Source organism: Neurospora tetraspora (assembly GCF_033439725.1).
Source record: "Neurospora tetraspora strain CBS 560.94 chromosome Unknown B0H65scaffold_8, whole genome shotgun sequence".
Taxonomy (NCBI): Eukaryota; Fungi; Ascomycota; class Sordariomycetes; order Sordariales; family Sordariaceae; genus Neurospora; species Neurospora tetraspora.
In genome coordinates, this window is record NW_026944390.1 from 2,471,042 (window position 1) to 2,496,263 (window position 25,222).

The following is a 25,222-nucleotide window of genomic DNA, read 5'->3' on the forward strand; positions in this document are numbered from 1 at the left end:
GCCAGCATCCCGCTTTCTTACCGTCCCAGTCTCTCTTGTCAGCGCCCTCAGTCCGTCAATACATGATTTTGCGTGCTGACTGAATCCCGCTCGATCCCTTGTGTTCCTCTTTCTGATATGTGGCTCTGGAGTGGTTTGATATTTCCATCCGTCTCCCGTTTCCGTCTTTCGTTCGTCATGTGTGTCTTCTCGACTTTTCCTCGTAGTAAAGCATTGCTACCAGCTTGATCTCATGAAGAGGATTGTTTCCGTCCTCTTCGTGCAACAAGTTTTGGCTTGGAGGGGCAGACTCCCGCTCAGGACAAGCCCATTCCTTCTCGTCTTCACAGAGTACGCACCGCAGGCGCTGGCTAGGCTTTCTGATGTCATTGAAGATATCGAAACACTCTCTATGAGCCGAATCACCACATTTCGCGCATGGCAGTATCGGAGTGTAGCTGATCTTCTGGAAGCAGATGACGCACGCTGGGGAAGGGACAACGTCGTCTTGAGGTACCCTCTCTGGGGTTTTGTTGGGGAAATAGTAGAAGTAGGGGTTCGCGGCAAAGATGTATTCCAATTCCACCGAAAGAAACGCATTCTGGAAAACTAGCGGCTCCGGGCAGCGAAGAATGTACTCGAGAACGTAGACAATATGCTCGCACATTGTTCCTTGATTGCCTTCGATGGGCTGGGACGTTGGTAAGCTATTGGTTTTGGCTCCAGGTAGTGACTCAAAGGAGGGAGTAGTACTCACTGTGTGGCAGTTGCACGTGAGGTCCTTGGAAATTACAACGGTGAAGATACCCGAATTTCTGACGTTGAGGGTGAATTGCTTCTCAAGCCACCACGAGCCCACATCGCTTGTGTCCGTGAGCTGGATTAACTGAAAGTCGTAATCGCGCCAGGTGCAGCTGGCGTTTACCCAAGCTAAATCAGGAACAACTCGCCAAGTTGCAGCTCGAGCTTCATTCTCATGTCTGTGTGCTTGTTGGTATTCCTCGAGGCGTTGCTGGAGTGATGACATGTTCCCGTCGTCCGAAAGTCCACGCCTCAAACACTGTTTCCTGAGAGATTCGACATCTGCAATTTGTTGCCACGGTGTATCGTGGGGGCAATAATCAATCTCTTTGCGAGGACCACGGATTATCGACATGTGTTCCATTCTTGCTTGGGTTATGGTTGATATGTGCTTGGTGTTTGATATGGGTCTGCTATCCAAGAGATCGGCGGGTATTGAGTGAAGAGAGAAAAAGGTTTAACAGCTAGAATCGGTGTTTGAGCACGTACTTTGTCCAAGTATAGACCAAGAAGAATGAAGTAATAGCTTGACGAAGCCGGGAAAGAAAATAAGAAACTGGACGATCGCCGGGATGAAAAAAGAGAAGATCTGCTTGGGAGCACAGGGTCGCGGCAAAGTCTGGTGAGCTCGTGGGACCGTGATTAGAAGGAAGGAAACAAACCCAACTGGGCAGGAGACAATAACTCATCACGGAAAGCACATCATCGGAGCCACCCCAAGACAGGCACGCCCAAGCGCCGTGACAATGGCAGGTACTGACCTCTAATTAAGATAAAAATCATGACAACCGGCCCAGGAGTGAATCCGGTATTAGAAACTGTCCATGGGCTAGGTACCGCTTCGAGCCGCGCTCTTGCCTTTGCTATCTCCTGATCACTTACACACGACTCCCACACCACCACACAATCCTCCCACATATATGCCCATAATTTCATGATTTCGTTTCTAGAGCAGCAAGCAGACATTTACCGGTCCCCTCTCCACGTCCTCACAAGCCCTTGGCCTTCTTCTCAAGCTTCTTGCTTTTTTTCATGAGCCTCTCTGTTACGATCCAATCAAGGATCCCTTATGTAAGCTAGATCAGATAGAACCAACGAGACCAATCAGGTAGGACCCGAAGGAAGGACCCGAAGGCCCGGGTCCTTAGGCCGGGTCCACAGGTCCGGATTGACGGGTCCATGAAGGCCAGTATATAAGAAGGCCGCTTCCCGGCCTTCGTTATTCTGGCTCTTCAGCAAGCAATAGCTTCTACAATCAATCAGTACCTTTCGGCTACTACTACCGTTGTTCTACCTATCCCAGCGATATACTCCTGTGCTTGTAACGGTTCGTCACACTCTCGAGCTCCCGCTTGCTCTTCTTCCTGAGCTTTTTGAGCTCCTTCTTATGCTTCTTGTTGAGTTTCTTATACTCGCGCTTCGCCCGCTTTCGAATCTCAGCTGATTCCTTTGCCAGACGGCCGCGATCTCGAACTAGTTTGGCCGAGTCCCTGTCGCTGATATTGGCGTTCGTGGTGATCGAAGCGGGATTTTCGACGGAAGCAGTACCGGAAGCCGGAGCTAGAGCGGTATCAGGAGTTGCAGCAGAAGCTGGAGCTGTAGCGGTACCAGGGGCAGGATCAGCGCTGGTAGGAGGAAGGTTGTTGGCTTGTTGGACTGAGTGTTCGCCGCGTGACGAACCCGAGCTCTCGATGATAACAGCGTCGCTTGCCGTACGTTCATTCGGCCGCTGAGCGGTATTTCTACCTGGTTCCGGTAGCATCTGAAGGGCAGCTTCGGTGCCAGGGACAACCAGAGGATACTGGACTTGTCCAGGCTCACAGTATTTGTCGATACCCCATGCAGTCTCGTCCTCGCATCTCCAGCATTGCTCTTCCTTGGCCAGTCTTCTCACTTTCTTTGCAACACCCACGCAATCGGTGTGCATCGCTCTTCCGCAAGTGATGCAACAGGTCCGCTGTTCTTCTGTGGAAGCAACAGCCTTGTGTGACGAACCGTTACAAGCACAGGAGTATATCGCTGGGAATAAGAACAACGGTAGTAGTAGCCAAAAGGTACTGATCGATTCTAGAAGCTATTGCTTGCTGAAGAGCCAGAATAACGAAGGCCGGGAAGCGGCCTTCTTATATACTGGCCTTCGAACCCGTCCCGTAGTCCCGTATTCTCGGGACTTCGGGACCCTGGGTTCGGGCTGCCTTTTATTGGTCAATCCATCTAGCTTACATAAGGGGTTTCTGATTGGATCGTAACAAAACACTGGTGAACCAAGGGTCGACAACGCAGGCAGACGTCAGATGTAGGAAGTGACGAACGAATCCCTTCATCAGGAAACTTTTGTCGGGATCGTCACCTTTTTGTTTGAAATCTCTATTCTCACTGGATACATTCAACCTGTGTCCTTCACCATCCACTATGTCATGCTCTCGCAGCCTTGAACATATTAGCTGACATTCAGGTCTCTAGATGGTCATACTCGTACAAGCCGGAACTAATTCACTCCTTGCACATTTCCCGTTCTGAAACGGCGGATAATATTTTCCTTCTCCTCGAGCCCTCTCTATACATATGAACTGACATCCCACAATCTCTCATCAAACACATCATTCCTCGCTCTAATTTTAGACCCTCAGTCAATGGCCTTCAGTTTCCTTTCGAGCCTCTCTCTCTTCTCCTTGAGCATCTTGAGCTCACGTTTGTACTCTTTGTGAATCTTCTTGATTCTGCGCTTCGCACGCTTCCCGATGTAGGATGCTTCCTTTTCCAAGCGACGACATTTCCGCACCAACTTGGCCGCTTTTCGCTGGCGAACATCAGCGGTCGTATTGACTGGACAAGGACCATCGACAACACCCGGAGTAGCACCAGGGGAGGCAGATGTAGCGGTCTGGACAGTGACGGCTGCAGTTGCGGAAGCAGAATCCTGAGAATCAATGCCAACAGCCGAGAGGACCGGGGTCTGACCAGAAGTATGCCCACCTAATGCAACAGAAGTCCAGGAATTAGCCAAGGCCGGACTGAAGTCCAGAGAAACACCCCGTGGCAGCTTCTCTACTCGCTCTTGCTCCTTTTGATGCTTCAACTCCAGCGACATAGGCTCTAGGTTACTCGTGAGCGAAACAGACGCACTCCTCTGTAGGGGTACAGTAGGCAAGGGAGTCAAGTTCATGAGTCGAGGGAGTGCGTCTTTAGACGCTTGAGAGGGATGTTGAGCATGGGGAAGGGTAAGGAGTTCTTGTTGTTTGACAGCGGACTGAGAAGGAGACGGAAAGTCGGATGACGAGGATAAAGATGGAGACGGATGTGTATCGCCCATCTCGATGTCCTCATCCTGTTCTTGTTCAAGCTCTCCTTCAGCATTGCCTTCACCGTCCAGCTCGTCCTCGGACATTTTGTCTTCCTCGGTTACAATGGTTCCATGAGAAGGGCTTTGGTTGATTTCGGGATTGCCGTCGACTTGTGCGTCTCTGTGGTCTTGGTTCTTTGGGGAGCTCGAGCTTTCCACGCTATGATCATCGTTCTCTTTGCGCTCGAAGGGTTGCTGGATAACATTCGCCGTCTGTGTAGGTAGCGCTGAAGTGATCGTTGCGGTAGTGGTGGCAGCCGGTTCCTGATTCTGTTCACGGTACTTTTCAATTTCCCACTCGGATGAATCCTCGCACATCCAGCAACTGCCCGGTGGCTTTGGCTTCCTCACTTTTATGACAACCCTCAAGCAATCCCGATGCACAGCTTTGCCGCATGTACCACAACAGGTAACCTTTCTGCCGACGCCACTCTTGAAGCACAGGACGCACACAGGGTCCTGAGCCTTGTTATCGGTAGGAAGGAGAGTACAGATGGCGCGGCTATGCCGGTAGATAACTTCGACCTCGGAGGGGAGGAAGGCTGCTTGCCAAAGAATGTGCTCGGGGCAGCTGAGCACAAAGCGGAGAAGATCTGGAGATTCGCCGTCAGTATCAGGATCAGGGCATTTGTAGACGTCAGGGCACTGGATATACAACTGACACATGATATGAACGCAATTGTACTGCAAGAACGTTAGCTGAAAGCCATGACTCACAAATCTGTAGATGAACGTACCGTGGCTTGCGACCGACAAGTGCAAGTCGGTATCTCTTGGAAGGCAACAATGCAGGTCCATCCTTCCTTGTCGCAAAAGGTGAAATCTTTCCTGAAACCCGTTCCGTTTGAGGTACTCCTGTCTTTGACCTGTGCTATTTGGTAGGTATCAAATAGTCCCAAGCGCGAAGATCCCTCTTTCCAGGTGGGAAAATGAGGTTTGCCGCACCAAGGGATCTGTCTGATTTCGGTGACATGAGTCTTTTGATACTCTTGTAGAACACGTATCTTGTAGTTCCGGGTGGTTTGATCGTTAGGAATGTTGCGAACTAAGCATTGCCTGCGCAATGTCAAGTTGTCGAACTGTTCCCAATCGGCGTCCTCGGGGAACCTCGTCATGAGGGGGTGCTCCTCCATGGTTGCTGTCAGCTGAGGTGATCTCCAGGCGTACGGAGAGGGATGCGGTTGTGGGAGAAATCCCAGGATCGAGGAGAGCTGCGCGTCGAAAATGTAGCAAGCGCGTAGGAATTTTGTGGCACCAGAAGTAAGGGAAGCTTTGCCCTGTTGTACTGGAGGGTGGGTTGTGGGAGGAAGAAAAAAAAGAAATCTGCCGCGTGCGCGGGGTCAAGAAATTGCGTAGGGCAAATAAATTACCGGCGCCCTGACCAGACGCGGGCCATTCACTCAGCTTGGGCTCACTCTGGGACTCACATCAGAGGTCCAGTCCCGGAGGTGTTTCGGGGGCGGGTACCTGTTCATCAATCGAAAGGTGTGGGTGCCCATTTACTGGGCCACGTCACGTCCAGAAACACTCTCTTGTCCTTTGGGAAGGAGCGACTGCGAGCATTGTTCTGGGAAAGCCCGCACCATTAACAAACCTCCCGCGAAGGAATGCCGTGGCGTTGAAGCACCTTTCAAATTGAACAGTCTTTAGTGAGAGCTGGGAAAATGGAAAGGGCTACCAGGACATTCTATCTACTTCATCTCCTTGACCGCGGGAATTTTTGGTCTTCTGAGCTCCGAACCCTCATACACAGACATTGATATCATGATCAGCCCCTTCCACTGCCTCCAATCGATTACCTGGTCCCTCACAATCTCTTGCTATGTAACTCCTCTTGACTGCTTTCTTCCCATACTCCTACAACTCCATACGTCTTTGTAGTTTCCTTCTGTTTCTCGTCATCCACCAAACAAACATTACCATTACATATTACTACCCCTCTGTCTCTGCGCAATGCCTGACCTCACCAGCCTTACGCATCACCACCCGCCTCATCCCGCTTCGCCAAAGCCTTGACCTTCTTCTCAAGACGCTTGCTCTCCTTCGCGAGCCTCTTCAACTCGCGGCCCGCATGCTCGCGGACATACGCTGACTCCCTAGCCAGGCTCTTAAGCTTGCGTGCCAACTTCGTTGCTTTCCTTTTCTCCATATTGCCGTTAACGCTGGCGCTGGCAGTAGCTGGGGTGCGAGCAGGAGAACCAGCATGGACAGCAGAACCAGGCTCGGGAACAGAGGCCGGAGCAGCAGCGGCCTCAACGCCCTGGGGAGCTGCGCTTGCAGCTGGAGCGACAGGCTCCTGGGCATGAGGAGCGGGATCAGGCACAGGAGTCGCAGAAGCGCGAGTTGCAGGCTCCTGGGGAGGAATGACTGCAAAAGGGAGAGGTCGGGGGGCACTGAAAGGAGGAGCACGGAGGGCACTGATGGCTCCGGGCTGAGGTCGTCCGGCTTCGAAGTTGTGAACAGCCTGCCGGATCTGTTGCTGCTGCAGTTGTTGAATCTGCAACAAAGCCTGTGCCGGAATGACCGGTACCGGGATAGGAGTGATGCTCTGAGCAGGGGCGTTAACCGGTTGGCTGCTCGCGGGTGTACGAGCCTTCGTACGTCCCTGACTGCGAGGTGTGCGAGCCGGAGCTTCGGCGGCCGCGGCAAGACTCTGTTGGACTAGGCCGATGTCCTTGGCGGCCCTGGATGGCTGCCGGCGACGAAGAGGTGAACTGGCTGGTTGTTGTTGCCGAGGGCGCGGAGGTGAAAAGGGGAGTTGTTGCCCAGGAAGAGGAGAGGACCTCTCTTGCTTGATAAAAACGGGGGATGAGCGAGAGTGCTGGTTCATGGCCTGGCCGGGCGCGTTGTTAGACTGCTCGTCTCCGCGGGATGCTTCCTTGCGGGGATTTTCATCCAGAGAGTCTTCGCTCTCCTCTTCAGGGTCCGCCTCCTCGCCAGCAACAGCACGTCCTGCCTCAATCGCCGCCCTCTCGGCACGTTCTTGTTCATTTAGTCCGCGCAGGTCGAGAATGCCCAATTGACGCTTGTCCAGACACATCGTGCATACGCGGCTGTCTATCCTTCAGATCTCGTTGACAATACCGAGGCACTGAATATGCATCGGGGCAGGGCAGGTACGGCAACGGATGTCGTCTGCTCTTCCCCTGAAGCATATGAGGCAAAGTCCAGGTGAACGACTGTACTGCTCCGGCCAAGCTACAGACTTCACGGGATGAGAGCGCTTGTAAATGTCGTCAAATTCGCTGGGCAAAAACGCCCTCTGCCAACGGAGTGGCTCCGGGACATTCAGAATGTAACGGAGCATGTCTGTAGAGAGATGTTAGTTGCTAACCGCGGAGGGTAGATGGAGGATAACAAACAAATGATATGAACACAGGCCGTCCTAGAGGCCTATGGGTGAGTTTGGTTAGCAGGAATCCCTCCAAGGAGGTCAGTACTGAAAGGAAAGATGATGAGATGATTGTCTCACCAAGTAAAACTCGCAGGTGCAGGCGGGACGGGCTTTAAAGACAACACTTATGTCGTCAGGTCCTCCGTCCTTGGTGAGAAAAAACCCAACTCTCTTTTCGCTAACGTTTTCCGTGAAATTCTTGACTCTCGCAACTCGAAAAGTCGCGGCTTCAGCCTGAGACAAGAGGCCCGCGTAGTTGGGCGGGGGCTTGGATGCCCAGGGATCACGCCTCTGCTCTCCGGGGTGAGTTTCGCGGTAGTGCCCTAGACGCTGGACGAGCTCCTTCTTCGTTCCTTCCCTGGACAGTTTGCGCTTTTCACATTGCCGCTTCAAAACTTCGACATTGTACTTGCGCCACGGGGCGTCGTCGGGCAAGTAACCCTTCAAAGATGCGAGTGGCATTGCTGCTTCGTGGAACCGGAGTGTTTCTTGGGACGTAGATGTTCGATGGGTATTGGAAAGGTTTCGTGGTGGTCGAGCAAGCAATGATTTTTGGTGACGGAAAAGCAGGCGAAATTCTGGGCAACTTTGCGAGGCCAGACTTTGGGGTGGTGCGTTTGAAGTGGAAGTTGTGGAAGCTCAAAGGAAAACCCACAGCAGATTTTGTGCGCGGAGGGGCAAAACCGTCGAAACACCAGGCATCCAGTCTCGAGCCAGGCTGCCAGCTGTCACGACTACCGGCTCGCCCATTGCCCCAGACAACCGGGCTGGGAGTATGTCCGGGAAGCGCGCCGGTCACGCGGGGGCCATCAATGAAGGGTGAAGCCCATCCTTTCATCCCAACTGCCCAGGACATGGTGGATGGGGCATGGTGAATGGCGATAGGCAGCTGGGCGGGATCAGACCGGAGTCAACATGATATATCTCAACTGCCATATCCCCATTGCATACCGTCGTGTTGTTAAAAATGCGTTGCCCCACAAGGAAAAGAGCGAGCAGAATGGGCAGAAAAGTGAACGCCAAAAACATGCCAAGTCTTAGGTAAATTCCAGTCATATCAACACGAACAAGGAGGAAATAACGGATACCGTCAGCCTAAGAAGATCAAGAACGCAAAAAAAAACAAATAAATCCAAAACTAACTCCCATCCCCTCCGTTTCCGAGCTTGTCCATTCTCGCACAACATCACAGACTACTCGCTCGCTCAGACCCATCCTCCACTCCTTCATTTCGTCTCGCCAATGGCCTTTTCTTCCTCGCCTTCTTCTCAGTTTTGCGAATCCTCTTCTCAACCCTCTCAATTCTTCGCATACTCTTCTTGGCTTGGTAATCTGCATCCCTCACTAGATGATCCAACTTTCTTTCAAGCCGCTTGAGTTTTCGCGCTAGCTTGGCAGCTTTTTGTCGGTCATGCTGTTCATCCTGACGTTCAAAGCCGCTGGAGCAGGATCAGGGTCTGTACTTTCATCAGAAGCAGCAACAGAAGCGGGCGCGCCGATAGGAGCAGCATCGGCGGCATCAGCGTCATCACCAGCGTCATTACCAGTATGATCACCAGCACCGTCCACCGGACCAGCAGCAGCAGTTCCACCAACGGGGTCACTGGCTTCGACAGCCTGGGGAGCAGCAGCACCTAGAGCTGGAGACGTGTGGACTGAAGCACACGCGCCACTACCACTACCGGCAGCAGTAGCAGGATTGGCTACAGTGATCTGAGAACTGCTACCCACAGCCGGGGTAGGAGAAGGAGCAAGTTGGACGTCAGCAGTAGGAGTGCGCGATGGGATTAAAGCAGCAACCGGAGCATCTAAACCAACGGGGGCCGGCGCAGAAGTAGAAATATGGCCCGAGCCAGAGCCAGAGCTAGAGCCAGAGCCAGAGCCAGAGCCAGAGCCAGAGCCGGGGCGGGGGCGGGGGCGGGGGCCAGAGGAAGAGTCGAGGGGACATAGAGGCGGTAGAGCCACCGCTTGTGAAGCGTCACCGTCGACTTTAGGCTCACCCCTCTCCCCTTCATCTGCCTGAGGAGGGTGAGGGAGTACCGAAACCCTAACAGGGATAATGACGGGGGGAGAAGCTTGCTGTAATGCCTTCTCCTGCTGCTGCTGCTGTTGTTCTTGTTCTTGTTGTCGTTGCTGTTGCTCCTGTTGTTGCTCCTGTTGTTGCTGTTCTCGTTCTTGCTGCTGCCGCCCTTCCAGCCAGATAAGCGCCGGGACCCCTAGGAGCGGCGTCGATGTGCACCTTTGCTGTTCTGCGTTCTGTGGTTCCTGTAGGGTAATCCTTCGCTGTACGGATTCGACTTTAACCACGATTGACGGCTGAATACCATCTTCAACCCGTCGGTCCGATCTGGCTAGTGCTTGGATGCTGGCTTGGGCGACGGAGACGGGGACGGGGACGGCCGGCGAGACCTGAGGCCGCCCAAAATACTTTCTCGGCAGCCCATTCGGCCTTGTCCACGCAGAGGAGGCATTGTCCCGCTTCCACACTAGCCGAACGTCTTTCGTTTTTGAATACTTTGATGCAAGATGGATGCATTGGCATTCCGCATGCACTGCAAGGGACATTCCGCTCATGCGTGTTATGCACAAGGAAACATATGACGCATCGCTTTCCCTGACGATAATAGTCTGTCTCGACACGACTACGGGCGGCGTGACTGTGGTTGTAGATGTATTCGAGTTCGGAAGTCAGGAACGCTTCTTGCCAGACAAGAGGCTTTGGGCAGTTGAGAACGTCGCGGAGGAGAGCTGCGTGCGGGTATCACAATTAGCCTTTGTGCTTAGAAAACAGCTCAGGGGTAGCGAAAGCCTTATCACGAACATTCGACATGGAGGCAGGGAAGGCCCTGCAAAAGGTGTTTCAGTGTAAGCTAGGTCAGCATGGAGGCGTAACTCGTTTGTTTATGCTAGTATAAGCGGCGTTTACTAACCCCACAGGAGCAATAAGGCTTGTTGGTAAAGTAAACAGTGGCGAAGGCATCGAAAGGACTCCCAAAATGCGTGGTATGACCGGACGCGAACGTAAAGCAAATCTTCAGACAACCGCGAGAGTCGCTCATGTCCCTAACACGTCTAATGGGAAGTGCGTGTTTCCTGCAAAATCTGTAATCGGTCTCGTGGGGGGCTGGAGGGTTGAGCCGCCAAGGACGGGATCTGAACTCGGTATTGGTTCGCTGATAGTCAAGCAGTCGTTGTTGAAGGGTGGATTTGCTACCGGCAACGGGCAGGTTTCGTTTCGCACATTGCGTCTCCAGCACCTCTTTCGTAAGCTCCGCCCAAGGGGCGTCATCGGGTAACCAGTCTTCGGTAATGCGATCCATGGTCGGCGGTTAGGATTCGTTTGCGGGCAATAATCGATAGCGCGAGTGGGTTGGGTTAAAGGCGGGTGTCAAGAATTCAAAACGCTAATAGTGTTTGAAGTCGTGACGGCGGTGAGGTTGCGACGACGGTGAGGTTGGGAATGTAGTCGCGGTCGCGCATACAGAAGAAAATTTGCGAGCGGGGAAGCGAAAAATGCGTGGATCCTGGCGCACCTCCCAGCTGGTTTGGGTTTGAAATATGACCGAAAAAGAACAATAATGGACTGTTGCGATTGATGGACAAGTTGGGTTAAGAGCGGGGGTTGAAGATGGGAAAACGCCAAAAACATTGGAAGTTGTGACGACCGCGAGGTTGGGGATGTAGGCATGCATGCAGAAGAAATTTGCGGGCGGGGAAGCAGAACAACACGCGGAAGGCGAACGGGCTGAAGATTCCGGAGTATTCCCGAGACGAGTCCAAGAGCAGCGATGCATATAAACCAAATACAATAAAGTAAACAATAAAACAAAGCAAATCCACAAAGCAAAGCCTTGGGGAAGACGAGTAAAGGTTTCCCTCGTTTTGTTTGTAATCCCTTGTAAAGATTCTTTTACGGGTTTTTGCTAAAGATTTCGGGATTTGCATGCTCTGTGACTTGTATAATATCCGTTCAAACGAAGAATGAAGTTGTAAAAACTCTACTCCTAACGGACCGATAGAGGCTATTTGAAGTTGAGGTTGGTTGAAGTTGGTTGATATTGAAGTTGGTTGATGTTGAAGTTGGTTGATGTTGAAATTGGTTGGTTGATGTTGAAGTTGGTTGATGTTGAAGTTGGTTGATGTTGAAGTTGGTTGATGTTGAAGTTGGTTGATATAGGAAATAGGAAATAGGAAATAGGGAGCGCTATTTTATAACGGAGTAAGGGATCTAGTGATAGCTTCTCGTTTTCATTGTGTAATGATAGTAATATAGCTAATAAATACGTGTAAATACGGTATACCTGGCCCGGTAATATTCCAGATTTGTAAACATTTCAACGCAAAGCAAATCCGAAATAAAACAAACAAGTTTTTTTTCTCTACCCCAAAGCAAAGCAAATCCACCCAATATTTGCTTTGCTTTGCTTTATCTGCATCGCTGTCCAAGACCACCTCAGTCTCGGCGCTTTCTAATGAGCTTTACATACCTAAGTATATTCATTGAATATTCATTGAATATTCATTGCGTATTCATTCAATGTTCATGGGATGTGCACTGGGTTGTACATGTGGTGTGCATGTGGTGTGCATTTCATGAACGAGACTCCCTCGGCACGCAGTGTCACTTTTCCTACATAACTGCGTGCGGGGAAAAATGACACTGCGTGTCGAGGGAGTCTCTTCATGAACATCCCCTGAATGTCGAAAAACAAAATCGACCTGGCTTTAGCAAACATCTCTGACAACTCACTCATCGATATCTTGATCAACACACTACCTTTCCACACAAACCACATACCATTTTACTCCTTTTTGACTGCTCTACACAGCCATGATAATTATGCCTTCAAAATCCTACCAAGCAACCTTCTTTTTGAACCTCCAAAAAGAATTGGATTTTTAGCTCGTTATTTACCCTTCCTCCTTTCACGACCACGATTGCCGACTCGTAGATTACTACCTTCCCACAGGTGACAACAGGGGACCAGGAGACTCACCGAATCTGAGGGTCCAGCGGGCCACCAGACGTGTCTAGACCTCCGAACCACTCTCCCTGAGGTGGCTTTTGCGACTACATCGTCCGGGAGACTCATGACAGACCACGAGGAAGCAGAAGTCAAACGACGAGCGGCCATCAGCCAGGAAGGTCTGCCTCGAGGCCATGGCACTTGCCACTCCATCCTCCCGGTCACTCACGACGCACCTACAGACCACGAAGGAGCAGAAGTCAAACCATCAGCGGTCATCAGTCAGAAAGGTAGACATGACAAGAAAAGAGCCTGCCTCGAGGCCACCCTCCGCAATATGGACACTTGCCACTCCATCTTCCCGAGGACTGACCTACAGAGGCTACAGACCACCAAGAAGCAGAACTCAAACCATAGCCGGACAGCCATCCGTCAGAAAGGCAGACGAAACTCTGCCTCGAGGCTACGCTTCGCAATATGGCACTTGCCACTACATCTAAGGGCGTGTTTGTCTCCCCTGAAATCGGGCTCTGAAGTGTTCAGAGCCGTTTTTTCAGAGTGCTGTTTGGAAACCTCTGAACATTTCAGTACTGAAATTGCTCCACAAATCCCCGTTCTGAAATTCCGAGTCCCACTTTCGATTTGTTGCCAATCATCTTTCATCAAACTCCCCAATTTCAGAGTCCAACATTCAATCCCGAAGGAGCTTCAGAACGTTTCTGAACCGAATTCTGAATTTCAGGATGGTCCGTGCAACTTTTCTGAAAACCATTTCAGAAAACCCACTTCAGAAGGCCATTTCAGGGGAGACAAACACGCCCTAACCCTTCCCAAACACTCACGTACAGACCGCGAACAAGCAGAACTCAAACCACTCGACCACAGGTGACAGATCACCATCAGTTCAAGAGCACAGGTAGACAAAACTCCTGCCTCGAGACCACTGTCCGTATTGTGGCACTTGCCACTCCCATCTCCCCGAGACTCACCTACAGACTACGAAGCTTACTTGTAGTTGGTTCATAGACGACCATCAGTCAGAAAGGTAAACCAGACTCTGCCTCGAGACTACCCTTCACGGCATGGACACTGGCCACTTCATCTTCCTCCTGAGACTCATGATTCACGTAGACCACGAAGAAGCCGAAGCCAAACCAGACAAGCATAGTCAGGAAGGTTGGACAAGACTCAGCCTCGTAAACAACACTCAGCCTCTCTGCCTCCAGGCTACCCCTCCGCGATATAGCACTTACCACTCTATCGTCCTCGAGCCCACGTACAACGTCCAGATCACCGGTAGCTATATATCAAACCACCCACCCACCACGGTTCCAAGACATGGCACTTGCCAACCAGACACCACCGCGACATCATCATCCCCTAAACACCGGCACCGGAGGAACAAGACGCAGGCAAAGAAAGGTATCATGTTGAATAAGAAGAGAAAGCCAAAGCCAGACTCAAGCAAAAGGACCAAGTGAAGTCAACCAAACAGACTAACGTATTTCCTCTCAAATGTTCTCTCTTTTTGGACGCCTGCCAAGTGTAAGCATAAGTATGAGAGTTTCAAGTAACCAGCCAGACCACTCCATCCGTTTCATTCACATCTTTATCCCCCTCGCCATCCATCTCCGCTGTCCGTACGCTGTCGGCTGTACGTCAAGTCGGCCCTTCATGGTATAACTCTCGTTCTTCGTTTTCAACAGGTCAAAATCTACCACCCCAGCATAGAATGCGCTCTAATTCCCTTAGGTCCCAGTTCACTATTTCATCTCGTTAGCACAACATCTCCTTACACAGCACCATTCCCATCTCCGCAACACCATCCCCCATCATACTACGGGAAAGGAGGAAGGAATACTCACTTATAATCAACCCTCGACAAACTCATATACCTCTGCATCTCCAACCCCTGCGCATCAAAATTATGTATGCAAAACGCCATCCTAGCGGCGACCTGCGCACCAAGGAACATGGCCTCCTCGAACCCGTTCTTGGTCCACTCGCTCAAATACGTCGGCAGCTGCGCCAACTTAATATTCGTCGGCGTCTGGCTGTGGAAGTGATGCTGTCCCAGCTGCCCCTCCCCTCCTTGGAGTCCCTGGGCACCAGGTACGTTCAGGTTAGCATTCGCCGCAGCGGTGGTTGCTGCTTGGAGGAGTGACCCGGACTGCGCACCAGGGCCGCTGGCAATAGGTGTCAAAGCCCCTGGGCCGGGAGTGCCGGCTGTGGGGGTGCCGATGTTGGAGGGCAGTTCGGAGGTGAACATGGTTGCGCTGGAGGGGGAGATGAGGTGGCGAGCTTGCAGGGTTTGGAGGATGTTCTCCTTGAGACCGCGGATGCGGGCGCCGTTGCCGACGAAGACGAGAGATTCCCAGCAGGGAGGGCGCATGTACATGTCGTCGATGGACTGGACGGCGTTGTAGATGGCGGTGACGATGCGGTCGATCTCGGCGCGGTCGGCGAACTCGAAGCGCTCGAGACCGACTTCAATGTCCCGCCGGATGCGCTTGGTTTGGCGCTCGGTAAGGACGGGGCCTTCTGGTGCGGGAGGGGCGGGGGCAGCAGCGGGCTCGGGGGCCTTTGGCGCTTCGGTGGTGGGTGCTGGTGCGGGCTCGGATGGTTTTTCTTCGGGCTTCTTGTCGTCCGTAGCAGAGGCGTCCGGTTTTTGCTCCTCGGTCTTAGCTTCATCCTTCTTCTCCTGGTCCTTCTTCTCGGCTCCCTCCGCTGATGGTGCTGGCGCATCAGCCATCTCAACATCCTTAGCCGCTTCAGTCGTCGCTGGTGCTGCCGGTGCCGGTGCCGGTGCCGGTGCTGGCGGAGCAGGCTGAACAATCGGGACCTCCTCGGTAACATACTCCTCAAAGTGAAAAATGTTCTTCACCCTCTTAGAGTTGGGCAACCTCATCACCCTATTCGCCTCGGCCTCCTTATCTTTGCCCTTCTTCTTCGCTTTCTCCTGCTTCTCCTTCTCCTTCTTGGCCAAGAACTCCCTCGTCTGTCCCGTAGCCACGATATTCGCAACGTCGAGCACGCCCTCATCATCCACCAGGTTTCCGTCAGCGTCGTAGGTAGGTTCGTCAGCAACCGGCTCAACAATCTTCGGTCCTTCTGTCGTCGTGCCCGAAGCCGCCGCCGCCGCCGCCGCTCCAGTAGTAGCAGCCACAGCAACAGGGACATCCTCAGTAGGGAGATCCATGAGCTTGGGCTTGTCCGGCGCGTAAGGCAGGACTTCGCAGATGTTACTCTTCTTCAGTTGCTCCGCCATTTCGCGGTTGAAGCCCTTCATCTTGTCCTTCAGCAGCTGCTGCAGTCTCCGTGTGAAGACCTCTCCACCGCTGATTTCCCTTTCCTCTTCTGCGCTGTTCCCTGGCCACCCGGCCCCAACATCCCGATGCGCCACGATCCTGCTGTCGTAGATGCACGTCACGTCGACCTTCTCGAACCCGATATCGACGACTGTCATGTTGGGCCACTTGAGGCCGTACTGGGTCGCGATGGCGGAGTTGATCAGACACAGGGCGGGTGTTTTGGTCTTCTCGAAGATGTAACGGGCCAGGGTTTCGCAGTCTGGGCGTGTCCATTGCGGGGAGGCCATGAGCATTATGGGCGTATTGTGGTAGGTGGTGGTTAGGCTGGAGTGGACGTGTTCGAGGAAGGCGAGGAAGGCTTCCATTACGACGATGTGGCCGCCTGTGTGGATGGTTCTGTCAGTTCCTTTCCTTTTCCCCCGTCCAACCAGCAGCAGGAACAGCAGACCAGTACTCACCCTGAATAGGATAAACAGCCCCCTCGTCCGAATCCTGGTCCTCGACATATTCCCACTCGTCTTCTTCCTTCTTTCCCCCTTCTGGCTTTGGTTCTTCTGGTTTTTGTTCTCCCTCGGCCACAGGCGCAGACACAGCCGCAGCCTTCTTCCGCTTATAAGTATGGTAAGGCCTCCATTGACCCGTCTCTTCGTCTCTGAACATGCGCGTCGGAAAACGGTGGGCGGGCGGGCTGAGTTCGCCGCAACCGAGCTGGGCCATGGTTGTCGAGCTGCCGGGGCAGATGACGAGGACCTGCTCTTCTCGCCATTTGCCTGTTTGGCCTGACATGGCGGGTGATTTATTGTTGACTTCTTGTTAAGTAAGTGTCGTTGGTGATGGTTGGTGAGCTATGGAATGCGATCGTATTCTAGTATCCGTCGTAAAGGCTATTACTCGTGGGGTCGGGATAAATGCGTTGTTGAGCTGGTGGGTAATGTTGATATGTCGAGGGAGTGATGTTCGCGAAGCTGTCGCAAAGTCGCGAAAGTTGACGGAGCTCTCTCGTGGCGGCGCGGGCAGCAGCTGTGGGAAACGAGCGAGGTTGACGGGTGGGACGCGCTTCGGTTGCGATTGGCGAGTTGCCTGCCCGCGCTCAGGAATTTTGGGAGCTTGGGACGCTGAGCCAAGCTCGCTTACGTAAGGCCGTCCTCTTCCCTCGAGGCCCCACTATATCACTAACATTGACATTACCCCTGAACGTCGCCAGGGAAACGCCGTGACGTCGACGTCGTGGTAGCCGCCAACGTTGCATGATGCTATCACCAAATGGACAGTGATGGATAAGTATTTCTGAATTATTCTTTAACCTCGATAACCAAGTCCGATTGTTCTCAGGCAAAAAGATGCTGTTCTATTAATATTCAGCGTATCCATTGTTTATGCACCTTCGCCTTCCTAATCCCAGCCTTGCCATTCCCAGAATTCCCATAACCTGCATTGTTACGCCTCCAAAACATATTCCACCATAAAATCCAAAAACTCCGCCAGCGTCGGCACCCGCCAACTCCCATTCGCATACATCTTATCCATCCTCGCCGCCGCATTCGGGTCAATCGCCATGCCCGTCTCCAAGAACACCTTCTCCGCGCCCGTCAACTCCCTATTCTCCGTCTCGAACCACTTCCTCTCCGCCTCCTCCTTGGCCTGCTTCAGCACCAGCTCCGTATTCTCAGCCTCCCACAAATTGCACTTGGTGCACTTGTCGCACTTGCTCCCATCGCCCTCCGGTCTGAAGTGATCGCAAAAGTGTCTGTACCCCACGTCTGGGCCGTCCCCGTCCCCGCCAATGTCCTTCCGACAAACGTAGCACATCTTGTATCCGCACGGACAAGTGAGCTTGTTGCAGCCGGCTGTTTTGACGAAGGATGTATTGCAGCGGGGACAGACTCGCTTGACGGCCATGCTCATGGCTTGCTCTACTTGTGTGCGCAAGGCGACAAGGGAGGACTCATTGCATACGTGAATGTCGATCCATTCTTTGTTGCAGGAGAGACACGAGTTGCGTTGGCACTCGGGGTTTCGGCAGGTGAACTTGGATCCGCGACGACGGCGGTGAAGGCGTTGGCGCGCGGCATGATATTCTTTGGATAGGGGAATTGCTATATCCTGCTTGTAGCTTAGTAGGACCGTGATTATCGCGATTATAACGACGAGAGGTAGTATAAAGGGCATGAAACCGATGCAGAGGACAACGAATATGAGCTGGAAGGCGCTCTTTCTAGGAGAGTGGTGAGTCAGTGGGTTCGGAGGCTCGTAGATCTCGTTGACTTCGGCGTAGGAGCAGAAAGGACAGCGGGCAAGAGGGAGTCCGCTAGTTACGAGACTGTGCTCGGCCAGACGCTGCTCGAACTTGTGCATGATTCCGGCGCCCTTCTTGAACTCAAGCATGGCCCGGTGCATCTGTTCTTGCGAGATACACCCTTTGCACCCACTCCCTTCAACGGCTGGGCAACGGAGCGTGCCAGTTTCCGTGTTGATGGTTGACTGCCAGCCTTGTCCGAACACGGCTTCCGAGAGGGTATGGTGGACACATCGGAAGCAGATGGTATGTCCGTCAATGTTGCAAGCGACAAGTTCCTCGAACGTGGCTTCGGTAAAGCAGCATGAGCATTCAAACATGCTTTCTAGCTCCTCTGCCTCTTGGGTGTTGAGCTCTGCGGCCAAGGTGTGATCCTTGTCTTCCCTTTCCTGGCGTGCCTGTTGGAGGATAGGGACAATGAGTGCCTCGTAGAGCTCCTTATCTAGTTCGGCATTGCATGTAGTCTTGATACAGGGCACAATAGAACCCCTGCCGGATGACTTCCAGATGACAAGTGGGTGTGTTGCAGCCTCGGTGCCCGATACAGATTTTCTGCGCAGGAAGAGAGACGAGATGGCAAACCGCCAAGATTTGGACGAAAGGCTGACCAGCGTTGGGCGGGCATCTGGGTACCAGTAATTGTTCTCGGCGAGGACAGCGGTGATGGTCGATCGAGACAATCCTTTGAATTCTTGCCACGCGAGTCTTTCGACTGCGCTTCTGTACTCCTTGCTCCGAAACTTGTGCCTTGAGGGAACCGAGACGACAGGCAGGGGCCCTGGCCCTGGCTCAGCTGTGGCTGGCACATGGCGGGGCATCTTTTCCTTTTCGGCGGCTCTCCAACGACCCTTGACCCAGGTGACCTTGTTTTGGATCAGAGCGTTTGCGACCAGAGCGAGTCTCGATTCGCCATCGAAGCTGGAGAGCATCTCACGGAAGACGTCTATTTGTATGTCGGGGAAGACCGAGGAGAGGGCGTCGAGAGAGGCGTTGAGTTCGTGGAGGTCGGGAGCGTCTGGAGGTAACGGCAGTAGGTGCGCCTCGTCCGAGATATACTCCCGGTCGGGCTGAGGAGTGTTCGCGTCCGAGCGTATGCCCGGCATGTTTGCGATATGATTCGGCGCGACGACTTGAAAAGGTTGTGCGGGGTTCGGTCGGGATAGCAACGGGACGTCGTAAGCTTGGGGGCTGTGAATATCTTTGTCGCGAGGGTTACCGAATCAGGAGCTATGCTACTGGCAGGTCAACAGTGTGGTCGTCAAAATCAGGTCCAACCATTGATGATATCCATGGCGCAAGCGCAAGCGCGGTCTCGTTGTCGTCGTCGTTGTTGTCGCGTGGATATGAGAGTTTTGGTCGTATGGTCGATGGTCGTCTCGGTGTCGATTATGGTAACGAGTGGCAGGTTGACGGGAAAAAGAAGGACAGTCAAGTTCACAGGGAAAAAGTTCCTGCCGTGGCCTTCAAACTCCTCACATGGTGGCAGAGGGAAACACTTGAGGCAGTTGCTGTGACTGGAGGGAAAGAGTTGGCCGGGCATCCAATCGCTCCTTACGTACCATCGTGTCCCGATATTGGATTGCCGGCCCCGAGACGGTCCCCGTGCCCGTATCCGTTGGCCCCTAAAACAGGTCGTGGATAGTGGATATAATTGTTAGTGTGTGTCGGGAGCGGGCAATTGTGGGCGGGGCAGCCGGGGCAGCACTTTCCCCACTCGGCGTTGCCCCTGGCTGTTGACTTCCGCCCCGTTTTATTGACTTTGTGACGTCGCATTTGACTTTTCCCCTATGACAAACTCCAAGACATGTTGATTTGCGCGCGGAACCCGAAACAACAACAGGCGGATTCCAGATAGGGCAGCCGAGATGTCGCCATGAACAGTCACGTGCATATCTAGCCGACTTTCAAAAATCATCACCGCCTCCAGTAGCGCAGACAATGGCACAGTAGCGCAGACCAAAGCGGCGGCCACGATCAGGCACGCAGCCAAAAGAGCGGAGGTTACACTGGGCTTGCGGATCCGGCGATACTGCATGTCACTGGCCTTGCACGAGGCTAAAAAAGGCGGAGAGAGGGATGAGCCATGGTTCCACCAGACCACCAAGAGAGGGCGATCAACGATGATTGTCTGGTCCAAAACACGAGGAAGAGGGGCTACCGAGTACCTTCTAGTGTCGATTGAGAGTATGTACGAGAGGGGGGTCATGCTCATGCAGGTCATGGTTGATGGTGTTGACCTCCCATTCAGCTACCAGCTCCCCTTCTCGTCCACTCGGAACTGACTTGAGACTCTGACCAAGAGACCCAAATGGTTGGTTCATCTCTATCGTCTCTTGTAAAACAAAGTCGCAACCCGGATCAGAAAGCGGAGAGCGGACGAACATGAGCCCATCCTGCAACACAGACAGACAGACAGACAGGCCTCGGACGAGCTGGCCATCTGGCCATCTCATGTATGTCTCAACCTTGTGGGATTCCAAGATGCAGCTGTTGATCCTCTTCGTTCCGATTGTGGTATCCTTTCCGGTTGGATGCTCTGGGGTATCGGCCGGAGCAGTCCCTCCAGCTGAACTCACATCTTCCGAACGGGATGGTATACAGACGGGTGAGGTTTGAAAGTGGCGTTGAGGAATGACATTGAGACCGGGCGGGCAAAGAGCAACGAGGGGAAGGGGTAATAACTACGATTTATTTACCTGAAGCTCTCACCGACTTGTGGTTGCCAGGAACATGAAACGAATAATCACAACCCCCCACGAGACTGCATGACATCAAAGTGTCGAGATCAAGGTGATGTAAGCGATGGATGCCCCTCAAGGTGTACGCAAAACTCCTTCGGTGAGAGACAAGAGTGGAGGTTGGGTTTGGAGATGTTCTTGTCCGCCAGTCTGCACGTCCTCGATCCCATCACCGGTCCTTCCAGCCAAGGAAAACGAGTCCCAAGAAATGTCCCTCGCATGCCCACGCGCGGGTTGGCCACGGGTTAGGGAGGCTGTCTGCCTGTTAGATGCCAGCTTGCGTAACATACGGTTCGGCTGTCCATTTTCTTCGTTTGTCGTGAAGCCTTCTCGCCGCCGGGAACGCCTGAGAAACTGGGGGGGGCGTTTGTTGAACTCGCGGTGAAGCATCCCAGCCAGCATACCGGGGGGTCCTGGTTACGTTCGGTAGGATCAAACGCTGTTTTGGTGTTCCTCTCCACCACGAGGATAGCACACTGTAGCGACTGTACTGTGTAGCGGTCCCCGCAAACATCACCAGTCCCAGGATGTTGACGGCAGCTTACCTCATCTCACCTGTCACCTCTCGCCGACTTTCTTTGATCAGACAACCGATGAGCAGACCTGTCGAAAATACTCGCTGGAATACGGCATCGCCATGATTCACTTTCCATGTGGAGCAGCGAGTCGCCGTCCGTATCTGTGGTCAGCAACCAGTCTTTTGCTGATTTTCTCACAGGGCTGGAAGGGATGGCTCGCCAACCAAAGCAATGAAACCCTCCCCTTTCGGCCCTCCGCCCCTCCCAAACCACCAAAAAGCCACCATACCCATCCGACAAATCGGCCATGGTGGGTACCCTTTTCTAGAAACAAACCTGCATGTCAGCAAAGGCTTCCATCGCTACCTCATACAGTACAGTAGCATCACTGTCCCTGTGTCCCATGGAAGTTGACAAAAGTGACAAGGTGATACTCCTCACGTGCCATTCTGTGCTTTGCAGTCATCGGGCACTAAACCCAACAGGCAGGTGGTGGGCGGTTTCATCGGGACATGGACGGGACAAGTCACGGTGTTGCATTTGCAATTCACGTCAAAACGTCGGTCAAGGAGAAAGACGAGGATGAGGATGAGGATGAGGTTCAAGGTACGTGAGGCACAAGGTGTCCTCATCGCAGCATCCTTCATCTCATCACACTGCCTGCTTGAACATCACACATCGCATCGGTAAGAACCTTGGATCGATCACACATCCGGAATCACACCTCCTCTTTACCCATACTCGTGGCCCTTTTTCCCAGTTCTGTTTACTCCGTGACTCCGTAATTTCGTTCAACAAAAGTTGTATCCTTCACACCGCCTTCCTACCGCTCATTCTTCATTTCTCTTCTGGGCTGGGCAGGGAGCCTGGGCTGGGCCTTTGCGTTGCAGCAACAACACGACTCACAAAGAACCTGAGAATGTTCTTCTCCTGCCCGCCCCCTCGGAATGGCAGGGTAAGGTACCTTTTTTTTCTCTCTCTCGTCAAAAGAGGCAGCAATGCCTGGGCCGGGACTCTGAAAGCTTCTTAGTGGACGGCGGGACCCAAGCAACGCCAAAGGGGGTGGGCGTACCTGTGGTGGCTTGCAGCTTGGTTTGGCCTCCTAGCCGCTAATGCACCCAATTTTGACTCCCCTGTCTTCTCGGATGGACAGGATGGTTGGGATACCCAGTCAAGGCCCAGCAACAGAGCCCAGGAATGGTCGATTGGTGCCCCATGCTCCCCCAGTCCCCAGTACAAGTACCCCCAGGGATGGCATGGGCTGGCATGGATGGCCCAGTATGGATAGGCTGGAATAGGGCTCGACGAATCTGAGGCCGTCCCTTGTCTTAAGCTCACCGACTTTAGAAGCCAACTGAAATCTTTCGGTATCAACGACACCACCGTCCTTTGTTCATGACAGATCGATCCAAACAGAAACCATGCAGCTGCAAATAATTCGGAACTACTCATGCTAAATAAGGGGCAAATCACTCCCCTTTCCCCCCTTCAGTACCCGTTTTCTATTTTGTCCCCCCAATCCCGCCCATGCACTCGTCCGTTGCCGGTCAACCCACACCCGAACCGACAACTCGCGACTTATAAGTGACGACAATCAACAACCACCACCACACCCACGCTTGTGTCAGCCGCCCCCAAGCCGCCTGAGCCTCACAACACACGCATTCCATGACCGCCTTTTCATCAACGCCATCAACAAGACATATATAACAACATATACCCCTCGACCGTCTCACTCGACTTTGTCCCATCTTGTCTCATCTATCTATGACAAACATTCACATCATACAGCCAGCCAAAATGGATACTCTTCCCGCTGAACTGCTCCGGCTCATCTTCGACAACTGCGACCCACCATCGGTACGAGCCCTCCGTCTTACCTCCGGCCGGCTAGCCGACGTAGGATACGACTACCTGCTCCCACCATCCTTCCGGGCCGTGGAATGGAAGGACGACGTCCAACGGTTACATTCGATCGCCCACCATGACCGGCTCAACCGCTCCATCAACTCCATCACCTTCAACTTCTCCAAAGTCGACGAGTACAGCGCCCGCCACGCCTCCTTCTTCCAGCACTGGCTGCAAGAGCCCGAAGAGCGGTCCATCCTCCTCCAAGATGCCTGGATCAAGTACTACGAGCTCGAGGGCAAATCCCGCGACCTCCCACCGTTCCACACCCGCTCCGCCATGGTCGAGGAGTCCTTCAAGCGTCTGCCTAACCTCAAGGACCTCGAGATCACATACACCAAGTGCCCCTACGACATCGAAGTCTTCAAGGACGTCTTCCTGGTGCGCAACTGCCGTAAGCGCGACCCGACCTTCCGCGCGCAGACGTGCAAGAACATGAACGCCATAATCTCCGCCGTCCGGCACGTCTCCCTCAACAGTCTAACCATCGACCAACTCCCGCTCGAAATCTTCCGCCTCCCCGACGACCGCCGCCACTGGTTCGACTGCTGCGCCTCCTCCTTCTCCTCCCTTTCCAAGCTGGACCTGACCATCGACCCGCCAGCGAACTTGATGCCCCAGTCCCGCTTCAAAGCCATCAACGGCCTCGGCCATGTCCTCCAGCTCTCCCCCAACTTGACCCACCTCAGCTTATCCTTCCACACTTACCACGCCCCAATGCAAAAATTCGGCTTTTCGTTTAGAGCCCTCCTTCAGGATTTCACCTTTACGAAACTCACCTCCCTCAAACTCGAAGGCGTCTCCTGCTCCGAAGAAGATCTGCGCTCCTTTTTGCTGCGCCACGCCAAGACCCTCGAACGTCTGCGCCTGGGAGGCCGCGGGCTGGCTAAGCCTTATGAACTTTCCATCGGGGGCGTGCATCTCCACGAGGGGTCTTTCCGCAGTTTGTTCACTTCCCTGCAGGGCAAACTACCAAAGTTGCAACGCCTTCACCTTGAGGGAGACCTCGAAGCAGGCGATATTAGGACGGGAGCAAGGGAGAGGGAGACGTTCAAGTTCCACGCTAGCGTGGATGAGGATTGGGAGGACATGAATGGTGCAGACGATTTCGGGAGGAGGAGGGTCGTGCAAGCGGGGAAGACGATGGATTCGTCGGCGCTGGAGAGGTATCTGATTCATGGCGGGCCGTTTCCGAAGCTGGTGGTGCCTGGCGCGGCGTCGGCGGCTAGCTCAGAGGGCAGCCCGAGCCCGGAACTTGGCCCCGTGAGCGGCGGTCCGGGGATGGCTGCGACGCCGGCGACTGCTATTGCTGTTTGAGCGGAGCGTATTACCGCGAATGACGATGGGGAATCGATGGGATCGATTGGTGCCGGTGCCGATTGGGCATTCGTTCAGTCGTGGAACCGGTCGCTCGATGCTCACTGCATCCGCCAGTTTGGCGTCGCATCGTCGCAAATGGGCTGACGCCTCTCTACCTTACCAAAGCACGCCATCATATGCTGGAGGATTACTCATGCATATGATCCTTCGATGCTCCCGGCCCGCCTTTTGGGGTCGCTCTTTCCTCGCTTCATCATCCTCAATTTTTACAGTCGGCCACTGGCTGGTCGGCTAAACTCCGTCGGGGAGTTCGTCCACAACAACTTCCATCGACTTGCATCTCAACATCATCAAAGAGGAAGGAGCAGATGAGAAAGAGGAGAAAGAGGAGTCAATGAGGGGACGATACGACTATTGTTTTTCCGCCTTTTCGACTTCAGCATTTCACACCTTTACATTTTCGCATTTCACACAATTCACATTTTGAAAGACCTGGGCATTTTGGCAGCAGCAGCAACAGGCGTTCAGTTTTTAACGAAGAGCATGATCATACCATACCGCACACCAACAACAACCAACATATTTGTACAAACCGAACAACAACAACAACACATACCCAGAAAGAAACCTTCATACCCATTTCACGA

At 53.2% G+C, this 25,222-nt stretch overlaps 9 protein-coding genes across 9 annotated transcripts; 2 read left to right on the forward strand and 7 right to left on the reverse strand.

The window, feature by feature from the left end:
- Positions 1–175: 175 nt before the first annotated feature.
- B0H65DRAFT_561234 (uncharacterized protein) lies at positions 176–1,135 on the reverse strand (the record flags this gene model as incomplete). Its single annotated transcript, XM_062830167.1, has 2 exons — positions 176–580; positions 737–1,135. 2 exons carry the CDS (start codon positions 1,133–1,135, stop codon positions 176–178), a joined length of 804 nt encoding a protein of 267 aa, XP_062677926.1.
- Positions 1,136–2,024: 889 nt separating this feature from the next.
- On the reverse strand, positions 2,025–2,743 carry B0H65DRAFT_479059 (uncharacterized protein). The gene has a single exon (XM_062827514.1). The coding sequence runs from the start codon at positions 2,705–2,707 to the stop codon at positions 2,075–2,077; it is 633 nt and encodes a 210-aa protein (XP_062677927.1). The 5' UTR covers positions 2,708–2,743; the 3' UTR covers positions 2,025–2,074.
- A 355-nt stretch (positions 2,744–3,098) lies between these two features.
- B0H65DRAFT_533379 (uncharacterized protein) lies at positions 3,099–5,256 on the reverse strand (the record flags this gene model as incomplete). Its single annotated transcript, XM_062828979.1, has 3 exons — positions 3,099–4,093; positions 4,187–4,420; positions 4,861–5,256. 3 exons carry the CDS (start codon positions 5,254–5,256, stop codon positions 3,407–3,409), a joined length of 1,317 nt encoding a protein of 438 aa, XP_062677928.1. The 3' UTR covers positions 3,099–3,406.
- An 839-nt stretch (positions 5,257–6,095) lies between these two features.
- On the reverse strand, positions 6,096–8,373 carry B0H65DRAFT_435683 (uncharacterized protein; the record flags this gene model as incomplete). The annotated part of the gene is made up of 6 exons (XM_062825206.1): positions 6,096–6,416; positions 6,447–7,180; positions 7,208–7,432; positions 7,486–7,516; positions 7,596–8,005; positions 8,169–8,373. The coding sequence occupies 6 exons, from the start codon at positions 8,371–8,373 to the stop codon at positions 6,096–6,098; spliced, it is 1,926 nt and encodes a 641-aa protein (XP_062677929.1).
- A 530-nt stretch (positions 8,374–8,903) lies between these two features.
- Positions 8,904–10,837, reverse strand: B0H65DRAFT_446327 (uncharacterized protein; the record flags this gene model as incomplete). Its single annotated transcript, XM_062825793.1, has 2 exons — positions 8,904–10,031; positions 10,448–10,837. The coding sequence occupies 2 exons, from the start codon at positions 10,835–10,837 to the stop codon at positions 8,904–8,906; spliced, it is 1,518 nt and encodes a 505-aa protein (XP_062677930.1).
- Positions 10,838–12,460: 1,623 nt separating this feature from the next.
- On the forward strand, positions 12,461–13,469 carry B0H65DRAFT_324137 (uncharacterized protein). The gene has a single exon (XM_062823449.1). It carries the CDS (start codon positions 12,609–12,611, stop codon positions 13,371–13,373), a length of 765 nt encoding a protein of 254 aa, XP_062677931.1. The 5' UTR covers positions 12,461–12,608; the 3' UTR covers positions 13,374–13,469.
- Positions 13,470–14,345: 876 nt separating this feature from the next.
- On the reverse strand, positions 14,346–16,581 carry B0H65DRAFT_552938 (uncharacterized protein; the record flags this gene model as incomplete). Its single annotated transcript, XM_062829931.1, has 2 exons — positions 14,346–16,177; positions 16,254–16,581. The coding sequence occupies 2 exons, from the start codon at positions 16,579–16,581 to the stop codon at positions 14,346–14,348; spliced, it is 2,160 nt and encodes a 719-aa protein (XP_062677932.1).
- Positions 16,582–17,079: 498 nt separating this feature from the next.
- B0H65DRAFT_324163 (uncharacterized protein) lies at positions 17,080–19,322 on the reverse strand. Its single transcript, XM_062823450.1, has one exon. The coding sequence runs from the start codon at positions 19,192–19,194 to the stop codon at positions 17,233–17,235; it is 1,962 nt and encodes a 653-aa protein (XP_062677933.1). The 5' UTR covers positions 19,195–19,322; the 3' UTR covers positions 17,080–17,232.
- Positions 19,323–23,147: 3,825 nt separating this feature from the next.
- Positions 23,148–24,572, forward strand: B0H65DRAFT_434950 (uncharacterized protein; the record flags this gene model as incomplete). The annotated part of the gene is made up of 1 exon (XM_062825168.1): positions 23,148–24,572. One exon carries the CDS (start codon positions 23,148–23,150, stop codon positions 24,570–24,572), a length of 1,425 nt encoding a protein of 474 aa, XP_062677934.1.
- Positions 24,573–25,222: the final 650 nt, after the last annotated feature.